We start from the raw sequence: 24,222 nt of genomic DNA, 5'->3' as shown, positions 1-24,222 counted from the left end.
ATGCTTAGGTACTCAGATGGATGGAAGCTAGATTAATTGAGTGATCTTCCAAGTGGTTAGACCGGTTAGAAGATTTCAGTTATCGTCTTAGTTAAATTGAAAACCTCGAAAGTGTAAAAAACTTAATTTCTCCGGAGAAAGGAATATTATATTGCATGCTTTTCTAAGATTATGTTATATAGCAATTGATTTCTTAAGCTTTTGTTTACATAGAGTGGATTAAAGGTATGTACGTTTTGGGGAAGAGGGATTGAGCATTCACTATAAACCTCCCTCTTTATCAAGAACTAGCCGTTTTCCCGCCGCATCACCCTCGTCCCGGGGGAACTACTGCCCGTACCGCGGGATCTAGACACACGGCAGTGTGTCCGCCAAGTTCGAGCAAAAAAAGCGACACACCGGCCGTGGGTTATATTACACGAACCATTTCGGGCCAAATTCGACCCCCCTATAACTCAAAATCTATTTTATTTACACATTTCAAATTTCTAGTATCTGTTGAGACCCCCTCACTTATCTAAAATACAAAATTTCATTAATATACCTATTGTAGGTCTCGAGATATTGACGTCAAAAAATCGATATTTTTACTATACACTCACTGACTGACTGACTGATTCACTGATTCACTGACTCACTCATCAAAAACCTAGACCACTTCCAATGGTCGTATTGACTTGAAATTTGGCATGGAGGTAGGTCTTTATGTCAAGGTAAAGGGAAAAATCTGAAAATGGCCAAGTGTGAGTCGGTTTCAGAATAATGAAGGTGTAAAATACCCAGTGTAAATTTATACCCCTAAGGAACTAAAACGAACTAAATTTATCTATATTTATATAATATATCTTCGAATGGTCGTACCGATCTGAAATTCGTTACAAAGGTTTGTATTTAGTCAAAGTAAAAATCTGAAAACGGCCAAGTGTGAGTCACTTTCAAAAATAACGAATGTGTAACTTTGATCCACGAACATAATATATGATAACATGTCATGTCAGTCAGTTGGTAAATCTAGTCCATTTAGTTAATCTAGTTCATTTCTTTGTAAGAAGCATAGTGCATATTCAAAAATCTGAAAGATAGTATAAATGAGACATTTCCTTAACTAACTTAATCATAAGAAAAAAATAAAATAAACAACCTTACAAAAATAAATGAAATCCCACCCAAAACAAAAATGTGAAAGGCTGCCAAGTTCGATAATATGGAAATCCTTCGCCTATAAAAGAAGTGAGATCTGAATAAGTACCAAGTTCCATACACATACCTCAGTTAAAAATAGTTACTTTTTAATAATGTTACTTGGCAAGTTTTAATAGAAAATTAAATACTTGATTCATTGCGTTTATTAGGTTTATAAGAAGGTGTGTGAAAACTTGCCAAGTAACATCATTAAAAAGTAACTATTTTTAACTGAGGTATGTCTAACTTGGTACTTATTCAGATCTCACTTCTGTTATAGGCGAAGGATTTCCATATTATCGAACTTGGCAGCCTTTCACATTTTTGTTTTGGGTGGGATACAATATAGCCGTTGTCATTCGCGAATTGTGAAAACCTTCCGTATTCTGAAATATTTTTTCTAATCGGGTCATTAATTTTTGAGTATATTCATTACTTTTAGCTGTTTTCATTACGTTTACACACACACACACACACACAGCCAAAAATACAAATCTGTCATCTAGCTAGATAATAGATAATATGTATTAGAGTAGATAAAAAATAGAGTTTCAACACAATTCTTTCTCACCTTCCCACTATTCACCAACTTTTTGCTCTCTAGATGGTGTTCACTCGCCCCTCAAGCATCCCATTTCCCACGACCTGGAGAAAGTTCTCCACATCCAAGGGTGCACTCCGCATCCAGGACTTGACGGAGGACTTGCATGAGGCAGCCATCGATCTCCTCACGAAGTACTTCATGAGGGATGAACCGCCTTGCAAGTATATTGGTGAGATAAGAAACTGTGAAAAGGAAGCTGACTTTTTCCTCAATTTCAGTTTTTTTGGGGTTCGGTACCCGAATGACTGAATGAAAGTAACTTTGATTTTGACTTTGACTTTGAATGGCAAATCGGAGTGTTATTACTAAGACTTCGCTGTCCGATTGTTACCAGGCTGTATCTCATGAACAGTGATAGTTAAACAGTTTAACTTTTACAGACGTTGTACTTATTTCAGTTGGCAAAAAAATCATTATTTTAGGAATCCCTTGGATCACACAGCAAAAGTAATATTTTTGTCCGTTTTATAGATAAAGGCTCAGAATTCATCCATGTGCAAATCTTAAATGGCCGGTTATTTCACGTTCTACGAACTTCTCAAAATTCTGGCATGCCTAAAATAATCTTTATCTCTTACTTCCACAGGAATTCAAAACTACCCATCAGCCGTGAAAGAACTGCAGAACCTCTGGCGTACTCCACTCAAAGAGAACCTGTCGCTGGTCTGCGTGGAGGACAATGATGACCAGCCTCCGAGGATCGTGGGGGTGAACGTGCTGACCGTCGTGTGTAAGGAGGATAAAGAGGAGCCTTTTCAGGTTGGAGTTGCTTATGAGATATATGTAGCTAGGTAAATTATGGCAGTGCTATGGCGAAAAAGTTAAACAGACAACAAACGCGTCATTGAAATAATACTTGGGATCATTTGTACCATAAGAAAACTATTGTAAAAACTTCTTTTGAAAAGAGTGTCCAGGTGAAGTTTCTTGCCGGTTCCTCTCCATGAGGGTCTCACTCCTTGGAACTGTGCAACTAGTAGATTCAGGTAGAACTTTCAAAAGAGCATTTTTAAATAGACCTAGTTGCTGGGGAGTTTGTTGCGCCACTTCTTCTTCCCAGCAAAACACATAGGAAGTGGTGAAGGGCGGGCGTTTTGGAGACTGTCCTTTGTTTTTGACGTTCGAAATATGTTGATGATGAGTTTGAGTTGGCCTACTAGATTCACATTTTGAAACTTTCATATTGATTACAAAAACTTAAACTTTCTTTTGTCAAACGTCTGTTAAACTTTTTTGCAATAACATTATATTCTTCTCTTGTAGACCGACGACAAGATCTGGGCGCAACTCTTCGGTGCGGTGGAGCTGGTCAGCAAGTCAGTGGACGTGTTCCAAAGATACCAGGTGGACAAGTACCTGACAGCATACGGGCTGGTGGTGGACCCGGCGTGGAGAGGCTGCGGCGTCGCCAAGGAACTGCTGGTAGCCAGGTAGGGGCTGTTCCAGATCTTTCTAACCGACTTCCCAAAAAAGAGGAGGTTCTCAATTCCGGTGTTAGTATGTTTTTTCCAGAGAAAGACTTTAGACTAGAGGCTCTATAGTGAGTGTGTTTGTGTACTCTGCCATGCTTACTGAAGTAACGTTTGAGTAGGTATTTCAGGCTTCTTTTTACAGTAAGGTCTAAAGAGAGAAGACCGATCCCAAATAAAATTGGGAACGGGAATAGGCAGGAAAAAGAAGCCCTAGAGAGAATTCGGAAGTAAGTGTGTTTGTTTGCCACTCTTTCTGAAACAAATCTAGACCAATTTTGATACAGTTGATTAGGTACATGTATACTTCTATCCTATAGTTTTTCTGATCGAGATTTAATTTAATAGGTGGTTACACATAGGAAGTGGTGAAGGGTGGGCGTTTTGGGGGCTGTCTTATGTAATTTTTTTTTTGACGTTCGAAAAGTGCTGTTTTGCAGCCAAGTTTGAATAAATGAGTTTTGCTTTTGATTTAGGTTAAGTTCTCGCCAAAAATAGGCCCCTAAATATCACCAAAAATAATCCTAAATCCAACGTTATTTATCTCTAAACGATTAATCCCGGTACACGAGCATCTCTATTGAAACCGCTATTCAATTACCGCAGTTATTGAAGATGCTGCGGATTCTTTAGTCCCGGGGTAATGGGGAATTTATCGGGAATCCATCCCGGAATGCGGGATGGGTTGCGCGTAGATAGGTTATAATATTGTTTATGTGGTTATAGGTGGTTTTTATGTGTTTGAAGTTGATTGATAAATTATGTTGTTGTAGGTTTTAGTCGCGTCTCATGAGAACTACCTAGTGCACCTAGATAAAAAGTGCCCTATAGCCTTGATAGTTAAGTGATATATCTAAGACTGAAAGGATTTTTCAAATCGGAGGATTTTTCCTACACTGATTTTGCTGAGACTTCATTCAAACAAGAAGTAAACTGACGCTTTTTTTTGGGACCTTTTTATTTATGTATATTTTTACATTTGTATATACTGTTAGTCTTACTAAAAAAGTCAAAATTTTATTTACAGAAAGCTAAAGTAAACATAAGCACTAGGGCGTATTTACAGAGTGTACATAGCCAAAACGCATCCATAGGAAACTGCTCGCTGATATTTTGTAATGCTGTTTTTTAATTTGTGATTTCAAAGTATACACGAATTTTGCGTACTGCTCGCGTATAATTCGTAGCTTAGACGTACACTTGCATCATTCCAATTTATACACGGTCAAATTTAACTATATAAAATTTATATTAGGTAAAGCATTAAATAAAAATGGCTTTGAATCCGAGTTTGTTTATTAAAAATGCTAATTAAACAAAAATGTATGTTGCCTTCTAAATTATTATGTCAGCCACAATTAACGAGCATCTAAATAATACTATCTTAGCCACTATAGTTATCTTCTAAGTAAAGCACTCTAAATACAACTCAGCATGATGGTTATTTTTTAGCATCTTTTGTAGCAGGCATTCTAACAGTAAACTTCTAAAATACTATTAAATGACATCATAAAATATATTTAATTAGCTTCTAATTTTTGAACTCAGTACGTTTAAAATGTAAGCAAGCAACATGCAGCAAGCATAGCTTCTGTCACGGCTCCGGTGCTGCGGGGCTCCGGCGGTCCCATGCGAGCTTATCGTCGCAGATGGTTTTCACGCTCACCACCGCAGCTTCGGCTTGCGGCTGAGGCTGGCCGGCAGAGCCGGCTAAAACTACCTGCGCTTCAGCTCGCAGGCCGCCTCGCCCCTCCGCGCCTACGCGGTTTTGAATTGCACTCTAGGGGTAGGGCAGACAAGACTACGTGGAGTCGGTTTTGCAACGATTCGTTTTCGTCACTAACTTCAATTTTTAATACAATGTTTTTTAATTAAACAAGCATTATTAATATTTAAATTAACATTAAATGCTAGGTCGTGTTTTAATCAAAATGGCGAGCATGCAACTGCTCGCGAATAGATTGGAATCGTAAAGTTTTTCGCGCCTATTCCAATGTATACACGATTAGTTTGCATGCGGACTAGCACTGTATATTATGGAACAAAGCAAGATACTTTGGCCACTACAAAATATATGCGAGTATTTGCGTACTGCTGCTGTATACATCGGAAGACTTTGTATAAAAAGTGAATTCCAATCTATTCGCGACTAGTTTCACACGCTTGCGTACTAGCCATGTATATACTGTAAATACGCAGCACTAGGGACTGGATTCATTAAAATATTTTGATCGAGTTGACGAACATGCTACGGCGTAGCGTAACTTGTGCTACGGTAACTTTCGTAGCCGATGTATAGGTAACCAAATGTGAATAATCTTTCATTGATTTATGTACAAAAAATGGCGCACTGGTGGCTAAATAAGTCCATGACATTCTCTACCTGTCCTCAGGTTAAAGGAAATATGCAAGTACAAAAATCATATCTAATTTTACTAATTTCTTTGGACTTGAAAACTTTTTGCTACCATATTTTTTTCTATTCTATTCTTATTCTTTATTGCGCACTAAACAGTAAATATATACGGGATACAGACAGTTATGTAGAACAGCGAGCTTAACCTTTAATTTTCCTTGTTTCCTCGAAATAATATTTTAACAAAGGGATCTTGTGGTTAATTAAATGAGACAAACTAAGCTGATTACGTTATTGTATACCTATCTTTATAAATAAAAAGACAGTACATGCTTTTAATATGTAGGTATGTATTTATTTATTTATGAAATAATACTGAAAATTACAAACATAAACCATTTATTAAATTAAGTTAAATAAACCATAATTAAACGAGAAACAATGACTTCAAATATTGCCAAACAGTAGAAACTTAAACCATACAAAATTAAATAAGTAAATACAAAATATATAAGTAAAGTAGGTTCGTTACCCCAACCTCACACTTTTGTAAGCAAAACTTGTAGTGTAAGGCCGACTTCAAGTACCTATTTCAAAAATTATATTTGTCGGTTTTATCCAATTTATGTCTCTGTTTGCAGTCAACCATAACTTTTTTCTTTTCTTCAATAACATTCCTAGTGATGTGGTAAATCGGCTGCGGTACACCGAAGTCTAGTTCATCGTAATACAAATGCTTGCTTCTATTCGCCGGGTTAGGGTAATAAGCAGCATACAAAACTTCATCTACTTCATAAAGTTTAACATCTATCGTATGTTGGAACAACGCACCACTTAGCAACATTCTTTCAATAATAACACAAGAACCGTGACCAATTTTATTCCCCCAAATATTCAAAAATCGTAAAAAGAACGGTTTTTTTATCGTATTCAATATGTCAGTCACGCCACTATCTGTCAAATTGTTACGGCCGATGTCAAGAGCGCGGATTTTTGAATATGGCAACCGGAAACTTAATGCCCTCGCTCCGGTATCATTAATGGCGTTCCCGGCGATATTTAAAAGGATTAATTGAGGTCCTTCGGCTAAATATTCAGCTAATAATTCAGCCCCATAATCTCCAATACTATTAAACGCTAAATCTAAGTATAATAACGTTTCATTCCTTCTCAAACCCCTTACGAAATATTCGATATCATGTGACATTAATTGGTTCTTTTGTAAATGTAACTCTATAATAGAGGAGTTCTTTTCAAGCAAATACTCGATGTGATACGAAAACCATTTTGATTCGTAAGGATATCGATTAAACAGCGGCATTATTCGACTCAAATCGAATACTCGTAACGTTGTGTTCGCTCCGTGATCGATTCTTAAAGCTGTGATTATTTGAGCGATACTCGTTATTGTCTGATTCGTTTCTCCAATATCCAAATACTCAACAGAAGTATTATTTTCCAAGAATTTAGCGAAGAATTCACCACCTTTAGTACCGAAACGGTTTCCATTCAATCTCAAGTATTTTAGCTTTAAAACTTTTGCGTACTTAGCAAGAGCTTCCATCGATATACGAGTTAGTCGATTATTCATTATATTTAAGTTTATAATACTCGAACGGCCTTTAACGAGTAGTTTTTTGAGTAATTTGAAGAATCCTTTATCTGTGATATAATTGTAGCTAAGATCCAGTCTAGTTATTCGTCTCGGTGAGTGTTTTATGTATCGACATATGGCTCGGATATCCGTATCCTGTATTCGTCGTTTATATCTTCCCTGGATATCTAAGCCTCTTAGCATGAGGTATCCAGTACCATCAGAATTCCTTTCAGTAAACAAATTCAGTCTAATTTCATTTATTTCGGGTTTCGGTAACTTTTTTCTTTCTTCTTGTATTTTCTCTAATACGCTGACGGTGTCACAAATGCATTTTGCTTTACCCATTTTTACAATGAATTCTGAATATACTTAGTTGTTATTTTTGTAAATCTATATCAAAATATTTGGTGTTTTGGCTGTCAGAACTAAAAATAAAATGACAGATTGGCTGTCATAGCCAAACAATTTTTTTTATGTGAAAAAAAAGAGCCTTGCTACTAAGAAGTTTCATATTCGTATCGCGACGAGGAGTGGAAAAAATCGAATATTCATCATCTGCCTAGCTTTTTCTGAACTATATTGGGGTCGGCTTCCGGTCTAACTGGATGCAGCTGAATACCAGTGTGCCACAAGAAGCGACTGCCTATCTGACCTCCTCAACCCAGTTACCCGGACAACCCAATACCCCTTGATAAGACTGGTTGTCAGACATACTGGCTTCTGACTACCCATAAGATGTTCAATGATAGACGGGACCTACAGTTTATCGTGCCCACCGAAAGCCCACCGCCCACCGCATCATTGGTGTCCAAGAAAGTACATACAAACTTAGAAAAATTGCATTGGTACTTGCCTGACCTCTAATCGAACCCACACTTGTACCTAAGAAGTTAGTTCTTTTCACACTAGGCCACCCCGAGTTTGTTCAATAGCCCTTTGCCCATCAAACTCATCTTATTTTCGTTCACAGAATGCCCCTCTGCAAAGCCCTAGGCATCAAGGTGACAGCAACAGTCTTCACTGCAGCGGCCTCTCAAGCAGTCGCCAAAAAAGCAGGCTTCATCGACCTTTACGAGATAACATACGAAGAACTAGCTAAAAAAGGTTTCGTCTTCCCCGGCGTTGAAAAAGATACGAAGTCTTCAAAGTTAATGGCGTTGGCCATAGAGTAATTTGAAAAAAAAATGTGTGTATTGCCATGTATGAAAATGTTACCCGTTGTATGGGATGTTGAATTTTTGTAAACCAGTTTTATGACTTCCAGTAGGGATTATTAACGGCAGTTCTCAATATTCTACCTATCTGTTGATTTGCTTTCTAAAGATAGAATTTTGACATTAGTCCCAAAGAAGGAATGTAAAATTTCTATCTCTGGTTAGCAAAACAAAAGATACATTAAATGTTGCAGATGGCCTTAGGTAAATCATTTATTGAAATTATATACCATCATCATCTTCCAGCGTAGTTCCCAGAAAAATGAAATTAAACACCAATTTCTTGATTATGTTAACCCTTTAATAATTTGGAGGTGGTGAAACTGGGTGCTTTAAAACCAAATATGAATAACCAAATGATCTCATTTTTTTAGTATGTAACGACGCTTTAACCAAAGAAAAATGTACCTGTTATATTATAAGCTGCTTTAACTTAAGTTATTATAAAAAAAAAAAAAAAAAAAAAAAATCATTCCACATCGCGTACCAAAAGGTAATAAATACCCTCCGTGGTTTAATAGCAGACTAATTAAAAAATTAAATGAAAAAAATAAGTTCAGAAAGCGTTTTAAAAAATATAATAACCCCTTAGACGCCATAGAATTAAAATATATAGGTAAAGATTGTGATCGTCTTGCCACTGAGTGTTACAATAGATATATTAACCTTCTGGAAGAGGAACTTGGCAAAAATCCTAAACTATTTTGGACGTATGTGAAAGCTAAAAGAGGAAGTTCAAGCACATACCCTAGGTCAATGACGAATGGGACAACTACTTCAACTGACGGTACAGAAATATGTGAGTTGTTCGCCAGTCAGTTTGTCTCCGCTTATAGCCTAAATCAAAATTTTGATAATAATTTTAACTCAGAATACTTACAATCTCTAGAAAGAAATAGCTTAAGCCTAAATAGTCCAATCATAGATCAAAATGTAGTATTAAAAAAATTAAAGAGTATAGACACCAGAAAGGGAGCCGGACCAGACGGAATACCACCCATCTTTATTTCGGCTTGTTCTTCTGGGTTGGCACGCCCTATTACGATCATTTACAATAAGTCTCTGTCTACTGGTGTATTTCCCACGCGATGGAAAGTGGCAAAAGTCGTTCCAATTCACAAATCAAATAACAACGAAAATGTTTCTAATTATAGGCCTATCTCGATATTGTCATCACTTGCCAAAATTTTCGAAGCAATAATCTGTCCTTACATTCAAAACCACCTGAGACTTTATTTAAGTGACCACCAGCATGGATTTGTTGGACTTACATCTACAAGTACAAATCTAGTTCCCTTTACTGAATTATTGATAAAAACAATAGACTCAGGTCATCAAGCTGACGTCATATACACGGACTTCAGTAAAGCCTTTGACAAAGTGCCCCACAACATCTTAATTGCCAAATTACGAGCTTATGGTATTACTGGTTCTTTCCTCAACTGGTTGTCGTCGTACTTAAAAGATAGAAACTTTTTTGTTGTCTTAAATGGGTATCAGTCGTCTTTGTTTCATATTTATTCCGGCGTACCGCAAGGCTCACATCTAGGCCCCATCTTATTCAATTTCTTTATAAATGACATCCAGGACTGTTTTCAGTTCTCGGAAGTCTTTATATATGCAGATGATTTAAAATTCGTAAGAAAAATAGAATCAAAAAGTGATGCTATACTTCTACAGGAAGATCTTAACAGGCTTATCCTTTGGTGCAAAAACAATAAAATGTGTCTAAACTGTAATAAATGTTATTATATAAAATTTACGCGCAAATTTAATTGTATTAACTCTAATTACTATATAGAGAAAAACAAAATTAATGAAGTTGATACTATTAGGGACCTAGGAGTCTTATTTGATAAAAAATTGACGTTTGAACCTCATTTGGACAGCATAAGTAAAAAAGCCTCTAAAATGTTAGGCTTTGTTTTAAGAAATTGTAAAACTTTTCGTCACACCAAAACCAAAATTTTACTTTTCAATAGTTTAATTCGCAGCATATTAGAATATTGTAGCGTGGTATGGCGGCCGCATTATGCAGTTCACTCACTGCGCCTTGAGCGAATACAAAAACGATTCCTGTGGCATCTCGCATTTTCTAAAGGAATATCACGCACTATTCGCTCCTACGAAGGTAGATTAAAACATTTTGGCATAAAATCACTGGCAAATCGTAGATGTTTGAATGATGCGATGTTTGCATATAAAATTCTAGAACATAAGATTGACTGTCCTCGGTTGCTCTCCCTTTTTAGGTTTCGCGTTCCTGCGAGACTTCCTCGTAGCTCAGTCACACCACTTTATCCACCTCTAAGAAGGACAGTACTGGGTGCCAATTCTCCCTATGCACGAATGAGTAAGGTAGTAAATAGCTTCAGTGATTTAATTGATTTACATGTTGATACAATCCCCAAAAAAAAGGCCCTATTAATCAGTTTACCGAATCTTGAGATGCACTGATAGGATAGTTGACTGATTTTCTATTTGTTTATTCAAAATTTTACAAAAAAATATAACCATCATTGAAAAATTTAAAAATATCAAGCAACCTTCAAGGTAATAATATTTACATATACATTTTTGATAGCAGTCAGCTACCCTATTCCATACGTAAATAGAACGTGTTTAATTTAATAAATAAAAGTGTTTAGTTAAGGTCGTAGTTAAACCCTGTTACTTAACATAAGCGGTGTTTACCTTTAAGTAATTGCTACATTGTTATTACTAATTATTTTCAGCATGTATTAATTATAAGTATTGATGTAAGCAATTGTAGGTGAACCTAAATATATAAAATAAAAAAAAAAAAAAAATTAAGTTATTTATATTAACCTATATCTGTATGATCTCATAATATTTAAGTATTTATACTATTTATTAAAAAGTCTGTTTGCTCAATTTGTGATCAAATGCTTTCCGGAAAAGTGTGATTCTTAGAATGTTAATGTTATGTTGTTGTTGTTAATGTTATTATTAAATCAATTTGCTTTTCTGAAGCCCAAAGAGCCTATCCATGGATGTCTCGTGTATTCCGACCAGCTTGTAGTTATTTGACCAGGGCCCCGATTCTCCTAATTTTACTTAAGCGTCATACGATTCACGTTCGACTCGATTCGACTGAGATCCGATCCCGACTCGATTGCGATTGAAGCGTATGTGGCATTCCGCTATTTTTTCTTTGAGATAAACATTTTAATCCTTTTCTGTCATTCAATAATGAATCATTTTGTCTGCAAATGATTTACGATTGCAAAATGATTGTACAGCAAACTACCGTATGGACCAAAATCACCAAAATAGCAGACCAATCGCACACCAATCAAATGTCAATCGAATACGATTGGTCTTTTATTAGTAGCAGAATGCCCGATATGGTTAAAACTGCTATTGCGATCATATTGCGATTCGATTTCTACTCGATTTTGACATTATTAACTTAGGAGAATCATCATCCTCCGAGCCTTTTTCCCAATCATGTTGGGGTCGGCTTCCAGTCTAATCGGATTCAGCTGGGCCCCGATTCTCCTAATTTTACTTAAGCGTCATACGATTCACGTTCGACTCGATTCGACTGAGGTCCAATCCCGACTCGATTACGATTGAAGCGTATGTGGCATTCCGCTATTTTTTCTTTGAAATAAACATTTTTATCCTTTTCTGTCATTCAATAATGAATCATTTTGTCTGCAAATGATTTACGATTGCAAAATGATTGTACAGCAAACTACCGTATAGACCAAAATCACCAAAATAGCAGACCAATCGCACACCAATCAAATGTCAATCGAATACGATTGGTCTTTTATTAGTAGCAGAATGCCCGATATGGTTAAAACTGCTATTGCGATCATATTCGATTCGATTTCCATTCGATTTTGACAATATTAACTTAGGAGAATCGGGCCCCTGAGTACCAGTGCTTTACAAGAAGCGACTGCCTATCTGACCTCCTCAACCCAGTTACCCGGGCAACCCGATACCCCTTGGTTAGACTGGTGTCAGACTTACTGGCTTCTGACTACCCGTAACGACTGCCAAGGATGTTCAATGCCAGCCGGGACCTACAGTTTAACGTGCCATCCGAAACACAGCCAATGGTGTCTAAGATATACTTAGAAAGTACATACAGACTTAGAAAAGTTGCATTGGTACTTGCCTGACCTGGGATCGAACCCGCGCCCTCATACTTGAGAGATTGGTCCTTTACCCACTAGGCCACCACGACTTAACTTAGTAGAATCGGGCCCCAGAAATGCATGACAAGAAAGTGAGAAACATTACTTTTTCCAATATTAATAGATGAGCCCATGAGTTTAGTTTCTATCACTTGACTTAATTTACCCAATACCTAATGATTTTCTTTCACACGAAATGAGCGGATGTACTACAAATTGTTTTAAAAATATTTATACGTAACCTACCTGTACCTATTTACATATCTAGTCAAATATATTATAATCTAGTGAAAGTGATTTGTAGTTTTACTTATCAAACCTATCCTAAGTTGTCATTTGCCTAGTGCCTAGCCTATTCCCAGCTATGGATGCCGACCGGAAGGTCTAAAATGAAGCGACTGCCTATCTGACCTCCTCAACCCAGTTAACTGGGCAACCCTTGGTAAGATAGACTGGTTTCTGAGTAGCCGTAATAACTGCCAAAGATGTACAAATGACACACGGGACTCACAAATGAAATAAGGCAACACTTTTGAAAAGACAAAATAAATTCCAAATTGTCTATACCTAAGTATTTCAATAAAATTCTCTTAATGATTTATGTGCGAGCGCGAAGATCATTAACCTGAATAAGCAAATTTAGCCAAACAAGCCCTTATTACGTATTTAAAAGGTATATTTATATGTATATTCCGCTGATGATGACAAAGCAAAAACTAATGACCCGTGAAAAGATGAAATCTCGACGGAAAACGAGTTTGCTTACAAGATGAAAATATGAAGGAACAAGCAACGCCATCTATTGGTATTTTCTTTCGTTAATTACTACAGCGCCATCTAATGTTGATAGATGGAAACTAGGTTTCGATTTACGAACGGTAGATGGCGCTAATAAAGAAGACTTTTTTAAATTTGTTGTTGAGGATTTTTTAAATATGTTTTAAGTTTTTCGCTTACTAACATAATTGGTAGTAATTAATTATTATATTTGATTTCAAATTTGAAGTATTTACATAATATATTACATAATATATTACATAATATATTATGTATTATATATATTAAAATATTAAATATATATATAATATATTTAATATATTAAAATTTTTAAATTAAAAGAGAATTATATAATTCAACTTACGTGACCGAAAAGTACATGAGTGGGGAGTTTTTTAGAAACTAAATGGCAAGCACAAAGAGTAATGGCGACGCTTCGAGGTGCCAATATCTGTCAAACGGTTGTTGACTTTTCTGGGTGTATCTCTTTCGTTCGCGCATCAATTTTATAAATAAAACCAATTACCTAAAATGTTTACAATCAAGGAAAAAAAACTATGATTAATTGTGAAGTGATTAAAACAGTTAATCCTAATCACGTCTATTGACGGATAAGGTAAACCCGTGAGCCTATTTTTAAGCGAAAATAATAATCGAATTGCGGAAAATTGTTTTCGTACACACATCCTGTTTTGAAAACCCAAAACGTGCATTTTCTATTTGTGTCGTTCTCGTTGGCTGTTTACCGTGATTACTGTGTGCGTGAGTGAAGTGTTTGAAAAAAAAAACTTTTTTTGTCAATTGTCTACTTTTTTTTCAAATTAATATTAATTGATAATTAATTATTCGGGTAATTAGTGTTAAATAGTGATAGTGTTATTTAAAATGTTAAACTGTGTTTAAAACTATGGATCACAGAGAAAGAGCTGACCCCCTGCAGTGAAGGTAAAAATATGGATTCTATTTTAAAATTTCAAAACTTTATATTGTTTACACACAAGCATACACTGTATTTCTACTACGCAATTTTTACATAATTAAATTAGGGCCTTTCCTACTTTTCACAACAAAAAGATACACATATCATATCAGTCAGGAGGTTTGCTAATCCTAATTATATGTCTAGGCCTTTTACCATACCATGTTGGGTTGACTTTCAATCTAAAATAGTGCAGTTGATTTCCAGTATGTGATATTGAGTACTATTGATCAGACATCCTCAACCCAGTTACCCGGACAACCCAAAAATGGTAAGATTGGTCAATAGGGTGTAACACTTATTGAAGTAATATCACTTGCTGGCTTCCACCATCGTTTTCGCCTGCATCCTGTGAAAAATACTTTATGCACCTGGATAAAATAACACAGCCTTTGTAATAAATGAGTTATCTAACACTGAAAGAATTATTGCTTAGTTCCCCAGAATAGCCATTTTAATTATTCAGTTATTAAAAGGGTTCTAAGCTACTTTTCACACATGTACAGGAAAGAACAATGTCAGGTTTCGGCCCACCCAATCAACTTTTAAAACTGAATTCTCACGGACACAAAGTTCTTTACTACAACAATTTACATATAAAATACTAACTTCTTATAAAATAGTTAATTGTTATCTAGAACTTTTCAAAAAAAAAATCATATTAATAAGTAATTATTTTGTTTATCGAGTTCAGGTTTTTCGTTTGAATAATTTGGTTTTGAGAAGTTCAATGCAAAAGTGGAAAACATAGAAAAGCTTCTGACATTAAACAACACAAAAAACTGTAAGAATTTTCACTGTACATGAAATATTTTTATTGAGCCTAAGTTACTATGGACGTCTGACATTGTTCTTTTGGGCAATTGCAAACACAAGCAAGTACCTACAGCCAAACTAAGGTTCTTTGTTTAACAAAATGGTGACAAAAATATGCTGCTTATGCTTAAAGTATTGCCTATAAAGAGTTGTACAACAATAATAGGTCATATACCTCAGCCATTAAATAACTTACAAACTATGTGTATGACATCATGCAGAACTTAACTCAATCAGCATTACACACAGTTATTAGTGTCATAGTAGTTATTTTTAAATGGTCTATTGTGTTACTGAATAGTTAGCTATGGCTTTGACTACTAACAGCCAGTTTCTTCATCAAAAGTTAAAGCCAAAGTAAAAGTCAAAGTTATGTCTAAAGTAAAAGTAACGGTCAAATTCAATTTTTCTATTAGTTTTGCTGTCACTTTAGCCTTGAAAAAACGAATTTGACCGTTACTTTTACTTTAGACATTACTTTAACTTTAACTTTTGATGAAGAAACTGACCGTTAGTCTATTGAAAAAATTGAGGAATCACTAGCCAGCTTCAGAGTGGCAAAGTTATTTGATGAAGTTTTTGAATTAAAGAATGAAAGAGCTTATTTAACTTCTTCGTAAGTCTAGAAGTCGCATAGCCGTACTGCTATGCACAAGGTCTCGGATTCGATTAGCAGGTCTGGCAGCCCAGTCTCTGGATGTTGGTGATTGATGGACCCAGTCATCGAAGAGCATGTTAATGTCGGCCCTGCTTGTGATCTCTCTCCGGTGGTGTCAGGTTGCTGTCCCATCTCACCATGAGAGTGAAGGAATAATGAGTGCACCTGTGTCCAAGCCAATGTGCGTGCACTATAATATGTCCTGTGCAGCTGACTGATCTTATATGAGAACAGCCGTCGTGGCCAATAATCTGTCTGGACCCAATTAATATTATCCCATCCCAGTCATGTGACGGAATTTGTTAACATCGTAATTAAGCCCACATGTTTATAAGCAATGGTAAATATGCCACTAGGAAACAGTAGGTACTAAAAAAAATGCAATACCCAAAAACTTTCGTTTTCTAACCATCTCTAATTTGCACTAATTGGGTTCAGTAGCACAGACGCGTAACTTACGATTTTTTGAAGGTGCCACCGAGTATGAAGTAAATGGAGAGAGATCTTCCATAATTTTCGTATTGTTTCAAAATACTAGTCTTAGGCCTCTGCCTCGAATTTTGCGGGCAGCGGGGCGGCGGCGGCGGCGGCGCGGGAGCGGCAGGATCTTACGCGTACAATCAAATGGACCGGCCCTCGAATACAGCGGCGCGGGAGCGGCGCGGCGGCGGGCAACGAGCGGTGCGCTCCAGTCAAGCGGTGACCGCCCGCGTTGGGCGTCTGCATTGTAGGCATAGTGTTATACATTTTTTTTGTGACGTATCAAAATGTCTTCGGACGTGCAAGAGCTAATTATTTCGGCCATCTTTGAGAGGACACCCATATGGAACAGCAAACACAACAGAACACAACACTACACTGCTATATTGCCGCGCGATCTGCCCGCTAGTTTCGAGAACAGGTATGCGTTGCCCGCCCCGCTCCCGCGCCGCCGCCGCTGCCGCCCCGCTGCCCGCAAAATTTGAGGCAGAGGCCTTATTGATTATGATATTTCGTTTTAGTTCATTGGTGGTTCTCAATTTATCTTATTTACGCAGAAGACGATTTTTTCTAAGAATCACAGCTGATTTATCGAGGAATACTATAGGCTAAGGCCCACAGCCCATGGGACACGGGTGAATTCGCTGGCGGCAGCTAGTCAGCAACATTTTTTTTTCATGGAATTCATCAAATGACCCCACAGCGGTGTCAGACTCTTACTGACCGAACCCCACCATGTTTCTTCTGAAGCCCTTTATGTACCAGCGCCGCGGTAACTCGCGCGAACAATCCCAAAGCCCAAGTATGGTTAAACCTTTTCGCAAACAATTTACAAATTTCCATCTCTGTTGCATTCATTACTCTATGTTCCATTGCGTTACATTTACCGTGGTAATTAATTAGATTTGTGAAACAACTGTTTTGGGTTGAAACGGTACAAATTAGCGACCGCGGCTGATTTTTGTTACTGTTTCTAATTCGTAAAAGGTTTTCGACAATGACCTACTTAGTTATTTTCGCGTTAGGCTGTAAGATTTTGGATATTAGAGTAATGATTTTTATTTTTTTTGATCTGATGTCCTCCCAGCCGATTATCGGCCACGGCGACTGATCTCATATAAGGAGATCAGCCAGCTGCACAGGACATATAATAGTGCTTGAGCATATGCTTGGACACAGGTGCACTCACTATTCCTTCACTCTCATAGCGCGATGGGACGACAATCAGACACCACCGGAGAGAGATCAGGCGCAGGACCGACAATTACGTGCTCTCCAATGCTTTTTTGATCTATTCTAATATTATAGAGCAAAGTCTGATGACCATATTGCCAAGGAGTAGCGGGCTGCCCACATAACTGGCTTGTGAAGGGCACATAGGCAGTCGCTCCATATGGCATACTGATACTCAGCTGCATCTAGTCATACTGGACAACTTCCAGACTTCAGTCTTTCAGTGCTTTGTGAAAGTTAATATATTTCTGCCCAACACAGGAATCGAACCCTTGCGTCTAACGGGACAGTTGTTATATTATTTATAAGCCTGTTAATATTAACAGCTATTGTGTAGCAATGTTTAGAATCGATCGTTCAACAATTAGCATGCGTTACTTTGTAGGTGTCTTAGTAAACAAAACTATGCATGTTTTATGTAATTAATATTCAACTTTGTACGTTGGGCGTTCATTAAATATCATTGAGGACTTCATCATCCTTTTGTTATTACTTAATACAAGGTAATATGATACCTTTCAACTCCTCAAAGATATGTACCTAAGTCACAGATTACCTAAGTACAGTTTTCAAATGGCAGCCGGATTGTTCGCGCGAGTTACCGCGGCGCTGGTACATAAAGAGGGCTTAAGAAGGAACATGGTGGGTTTTAGTCAGTAAGAGTCTGACACACCCACAGTGGGAGGGGTCATTTGATAATTTCCCATGAACAGAAAAGGGTCCGTGAATAACTTCCAAAACACAGAGGAATTCGTCATGATATGATGATCATTTATCCAAGGACTTCTTTCTTCTTCCTTACCTTATGGTCTATCGACCCGTGCGGCTGTTATTTAGCCACAATTCAATTCAATTCAATGTATTTACTATTTCTTTGATCTGAGATTGCCACGATCTCCTCCTTTAGTTAACTTCTAAACTGATCCAGTAAACATGTGTTTAGTCAGTGAGATTAGCAAAAAAATATACCTTGAGTCATACTTGGTACTCAGATGGTGATGTCATTTTGTTAAATTCGGGAAGATGGACATTAGTCAGGAATTTGAGATCGTAAACTCTAATCTACTTGAAGGTTTTTACACAATATGTATAATATTTTCTTCGTACTTTGCCCACCAACCAATTAACTTTGCCTCTATGAAGTTGGTTACCATTGACTGTAAAACGATTAAACTATGTAAAACAAAACACTGTTTGCAAGCGCGAGACATCAAATAGCTGACTTCCTATCGGCAAAGTTGATCGACGAGAACTGTAGTATTTTATAGCTTACGTCAGAGCTGTAAATGCGAAAGTAGCTATATGTCTCTGTCTGTATGTTCGGCTTTCACGCCAATCCTACTGAACCTATTTCAATGAAATTTGTAACACATCTAGCCTAGACCCTTAGAACATACATAGGCTACTTTTTATCCAAATGCGGAAAGTAGCTCCCTCAAGACACGCCTAGAACCGCGTGGACCAACTACGTAGTTGTAAAATATATAGTTCTCAGCTAGTACATTCTAACTAATTGAATCGTACCGAAGGGCCTGCGTGAGCTCAATCCTAATTACTAGCAACACACACACGTGATGATACCGTCGTGGAATGCTGCGTAATACAACAATAGATGCGCAAGAGTTTGCCTGCGAGATTTAGTACACAATTGTTTCATTTGAGATAAACGGCTGTCATTTGAACATCTTTGGCAGTCGTTACGGGCAGTCAAAAGCTTGTATGACAACCAGTCTTACTGGATATTGGGTTGCCCGGGTAACTGGGTTGAGGAGATCAGATAGGCAGTCGTTTCTTGCAAAACCCTGGTAACCCAATATAATTGGGAAAAGCCTAGGCAGACACCTTCATTTAGCATGCCTCTGTGGTTGTTTGTACATATTTTTGGATAGATTTCTGGATGATTTCCTCATAGTTTTCTATATCTGGATAAAATGTACCCTATATGACCTTTTTTTTTAACGACGTCAAATATCATCAAATGACCCCTCCCGCTGTGGGTTAGCAGCGGCGAGGGAGTGTCAGACTCTTACTGACTAAAAACCGTCGTGTTCTGTCGTAGGCCTTTCATGTGCCAGGGCCGCGGTATTTCTTTCGAACAACCCGCAGCCACCCTTTATCACCTGGAGATAGTGCAGATTCCCAATAGTGAAGTATTTTTTCAAATCGATGCAGTAGTTTATGAACCTTTATGGTATAAACAAACAAATAACATTTCTCTTAATTCCACAAAGGAAAGCACAAACGATAAACACGACTATGACCAGCCCACGCTAAATTTCTTTAATCTATCCGTTGTAACTGACTAATTGACCTCAATTGTGTACGAAGATAAGCCCTTTGTACTCCACAAAGAGACGGACAGTCGCTAACGTTAGTAGTTGAACCACTTTCCATCTAACGTACATAATATGAACCGAAACATGCTAATCCCAGAAACTAGTGGTCCGGTTTGAAAAACTTCTTGAATGTTAGATAGCCCATTTATAAGGTACTGGGTAGACCATTAGAATTTGTAGGGTACTGGGTGTTCTCCACGGTTTCAGCGAAGTCCAGGGTGAACTTGCCGGGTGAACCCGGACAAAATATACCTTATGTTACTCGGGGATAGTGTAACTTCTCAGCAGTGAAAGATTTTTTCAAATCGCTTCAGTAGTTTTGGACCCTTTGTGTACAAAAGGTTTCCTCTTTATTATCCTAGCGTAGATAAGCATGAATTTGACCAGTAACGAGCCATTGGCGTACTCCATTCTTATAATATTCTGTTAATGTTTTACTTACGTACGCGACTGTACATTTGTGAAGTTTGACTGGCGGTATTATTAGTTTGCTTACGTCACAGTAGACGATAGTTCAATGTATCGAATGATAGAGAGAAGGTTGATGAGATCAAATAGATTTTTTGTTAATTACTCATTATTAGGGTACTTTGTTCGAAGACCTATGGCTAAGTAGCAGCCGGAAAGGTAGTAGAAAGCCTTGGTGCGGTCAGCCCGTCGATGGGCGATCTTGTTATTGCGAGTTTCAGAAGGCACGTTACTTTCTTAAAGAAACAATATATGAGAAATAATATACGACACTTGAAGGCCATTTACAGGCTGCTTATTTAAAAATCCTACTGTGCCAAGGGGTTTCGGGTTGCCTGAATAGGTTGAGGTGATCAAATAGGCAGCCGCTCCATGTAAAACTGTGGTAGGTCGTTCGGAAGCTGAACCACATATACTTAGGAAATGGACAGGCAGATGCTTACCAGGGTTCTTTAGACTAAAGGAATAAAAAACTAGTTAGAATAGATAGCTAGAACAAGAGCATTCTTTCGCAGTAAGCATTGTTTCCCCATCAAATAGTGTTTATGTAAACAAACGTAGAGAATTCCTACATTCATCATCGTTAGTCTAGCCTTTTCTGAACTATGTTGGGGTCGGCTTCCAGTCTAATCGGATGGAACTGAGTACCAGTGTGCTACATGGAGCGACTGCCTATTTTACCTACTCAAACGCATTTACCTGGGCAACCTAATACCTTTTGGTAAAAGAGATTGTCAGATTTTCTGTCTCCTGACTACCCGTAACGACTGCCAAAGATGTTCAAATCACAGCCGGGACCCACCAATTTAACATGCCATCTGAAACACAGAGCAACTCGTCAAGACTTACAGTCTATTGTCTTACCAGTAAAAATATACCTAAGCATCCGATCGATGATCTCTTAAACATTCAATATAAAACTGCAGAAAACCGCATCAGTGTCAATTGTCTTCCATTCTTCAGAGACAATGGATTCAGGATGCAATTGACACTTCGAATAGTATTGCTAAGGGTGATTCTACACGATGCAAGTAGCTTGTGGGTTTTCTAAAATTTTCAGAAAGCAGCCCGTAGTCTGGAAGTTGGTGATTGATACACCCGTGCATCGGAGAGCACGTTAATGTTGGTCCTGCGCCTGATCTCTCTCCTCTCTCGGATTGCCGTCCCAGCGGGCTATGAGAGTGAAGGAATAGTGAGTGCACTTGTGTTTGCGCAAATGCTCGTGCACTATAATGTCATGCGCAGCTGGCTGATCTCCTTATATGAGAACAGCCGCTGAGCCGCCGTGGCTGAAATCGGCCGTGGACGCCATTATTATTCTACAAGGTGCAAGTAGGTTGTGCATGTTGAGGCATATGCGCAAGTTATATGTGTTAGATATTATTATTTACCTGTGGAATATAATTGTTAACTAATGTATGTTGTAGTCTATATTAGACGTGCACCGTGTAGAAGCACCCTAAGTGGCCACTGATTGGAAATGTAGCAGTGTCTGTATTGCATTCACGTAATGTCTGTTTGTTTGTTCGTGTGTCTTTGCGAGACGCGGATAAGTGAGTAAATGGAGTGTCCAAATTGTACCTATAGTAGAAACAGATTTTCAGGTTTGACTATTAGGGTAAGCGTCGCTTAGTTTCGATGTAGGTAGGCCAAATTACCTGGGCAACCCTTGGTTGTTAGATTTTCTGGCTTCTAACCACCCGTAACAACTGCCAAAGACATTCAAATAACAGCCGTGACTCGGTACCTACCAATTTAACGTGCCTTCCGAAATAAGTCATGAATTATAAAAAAATAAAGTGTAAGTAAACGCGATGGTCACCCATCCACAGACTGCGCCAAGCATTGCTTAACCTCATGATCAAACGACCCGAACAGCTGTTACTTAGGCCCGAGTCACACCGGAATGGCATTGGCCGGCAGCGAAGCGACGAGCACTTTCAGTGTGACACTCGGGCCTTAGCCACATTGATAGCATTTCGCTCTCCACTTCTTCAATACTCTACGTCCATCTCTATAGGGTGAGTGCTATTGTTAAACACTGAATATGTCATCCTATACGTCGTTAACGAATGCAATGCGGATGAACTATGAGATGGATATTAATTAAAACTTTACTGTCTCGTTAAATTGGACTGGGGTGATCTTGGATTCTTATGTTGGATAGTGTTTTAGGAACTGTTCGTTGTCAGTAGCTAGGTTTAAAATTACGTAGATTCAACGTGGTATTAGTGTAATGTCATCTACATACACTTCTAAACTGATATAATACAGAGGTAATATTGTTTTGTTTGTTTGCACCCTAAAGGCTCCAAAACTGCTGAAACGATTTGAGAATTGTATTCTACTGTTGATAAGCTACTCTTTCCCTGTGTAACATAGGCTATAAATATTTTTTCTGGGTACGGGCAGTAATTGTCACATTACAACCGCTTCCCTTGGGCACTACTGCGATGCCTTCTTGAATAATTGGGCTATCTATCTCTCTTATTGTTTTTTTTTTCTTTTGGGACAATCTCTTCAGCTTTACAACATTCTGTACTTTCGAAAGAAATACAAAGCAAGTAAGTAAAGCCTACAATATTACACGCATTTGATTGATCACAATTCTGTGCGCTTGCGTTTAAATAGGCCACGAAAGTGGAAAGTCTAAACGTGAGGCGAATGCTACAAACTAGTCTAGATAGGCTCAATGTATAGTAAGGCTGTTCTCCTTAGTATATCATATTTAAAGGTTTATTGGTTGAGTTCGAGCCAAAGTTTGTGACGGCTAGGATGAGTGTCGGTGCTCGGAAACTGTACTATGTATGTTTGAGTATGCGCTTAACTAAAGGCAAATAAATTATCTTGATATGTCTTTTTTTTATTTTAAAAGTTAACTAAAAATAAATTGCGTCTAAAATGCTATGTTATGTTATCGAAATATATAACAAGAACGAGCATTTACCCGCGGTTTCACCTACGTCCCGGGAGGCTTCCTACCGTATAAGGTAGGTATAACCCATATAACTCGGGGATAGTGTAGCTTCTCGACAGTGAATTTTCAAATCAGTACGGACCTTTTAGGGCACAAACAAACAATAAAAATACCTCTGTTCTCTTAAAATATATATACAAATCTGCAGAATATAAGTTCTCAACAAACTTTACAGAGCGGTTCAGAATTTCGCGCTGCAGTTTGACGAGGTTACTCGCGCATGCGTAGTAATGTTGTTACATTTGGTCTATCAGTCTCTAGAAATCAACTTCAGAACAGCACCATTATTTGACGTTCACTGTAAATAAGAAAATCAATTCCCCATCAGCAAAACAGCTGTTTCACGCACGCTTACACGCTAATTTCAGAACGAAAGCAAATCTGTCTGTCTGTTCATGATTACTGAGGTAATTTGTGTGGCAACATGGAGAAGAAAATGACTAGCGGAGGTACCATAACGGAAATCTCCTAAGAAAGTAGCGCGCCAACATGCGGGTGTGAGGGACGAGGAACGTTACTGTCTTCGCCCTTATACATACGTCTTCTTTGGACACGAGCATTTTTTGTAAGACCAAAAATCGTAGACAGATGTCTCGAAGAACAAGAACGCCTCGTTGGTTCACTCGTAACTGATCGTACCTGTACCTGTTTGACCAGGAAGGCTCCTATTTTCTTAAGTCACATATGATCCCTCCCGCTGTGGGTGCAGCGTGATTGAGTGTCAGACTCTTACTGACTAAAACCCATCATGTTCCTTCTTAAGCCTTTTATGTACCAGCGCCGCGGTAACTCGCGCGAACAATCCCGCAGCCCCTGCGCTTGACCTACCTGCATTATGGCATCTCCGCTCATATTTCCTTACTCCGTGTGTAGCACCGTGAGAATCTAGTTTATGGTAACATGG

The 24,222-nt window shown here is 37.9% G+C and overlaps 1 protein-coding gene across 1 annotated transcript; it reads left to right on the top strand.

Moving 5' to 3' along the window:
• The first annotated feature begins 1,452 nt into the window (after positions 1-1,452).
• LOC124643837 lies at positions 1,453-8,859 on the top strand. The gene is made up of 4 exons (XM_047182944.1): positions 1,453-1,955; positions 2,373-2,545; positions 3,050-3,216; positions 8,179-8,859. Exons 1-4 carry the CDS (start codon positions 1,787-1,789, stop codon positions 8,378-8,380), a joined length of 711 nt encoding a protein of 236 aa, XP_047038900.1. The 5' UTR covers positions 1,453-1,786; the 3' UTR covers positions 8,381-8,859.
• Positions 8,860-24,222: the final 15,363 nt, after the last annotated feature.

Source organism: Helicoverpa zea, chromosome 28, assembly GCF_022581195.2.
Source record: "Helicoverpa zea isolate HzStark_Cry1AcR chromosome 28, ilHelZeax1.1, whole genome shotgun sequence".
In the NCBI taxonomy this organism is placed as follows: Eukaryota; Metazoa; Arthropoda; class Insecta; order Lepidoptera; family Noctuidae; genus Helicoverpa; species Helicoverpa zea.
The sequence above is the reverse complement of the archived record's forward strand: the minus strand, read 5'-3'. Positions and strand labels throughout refer to the sequence as shown.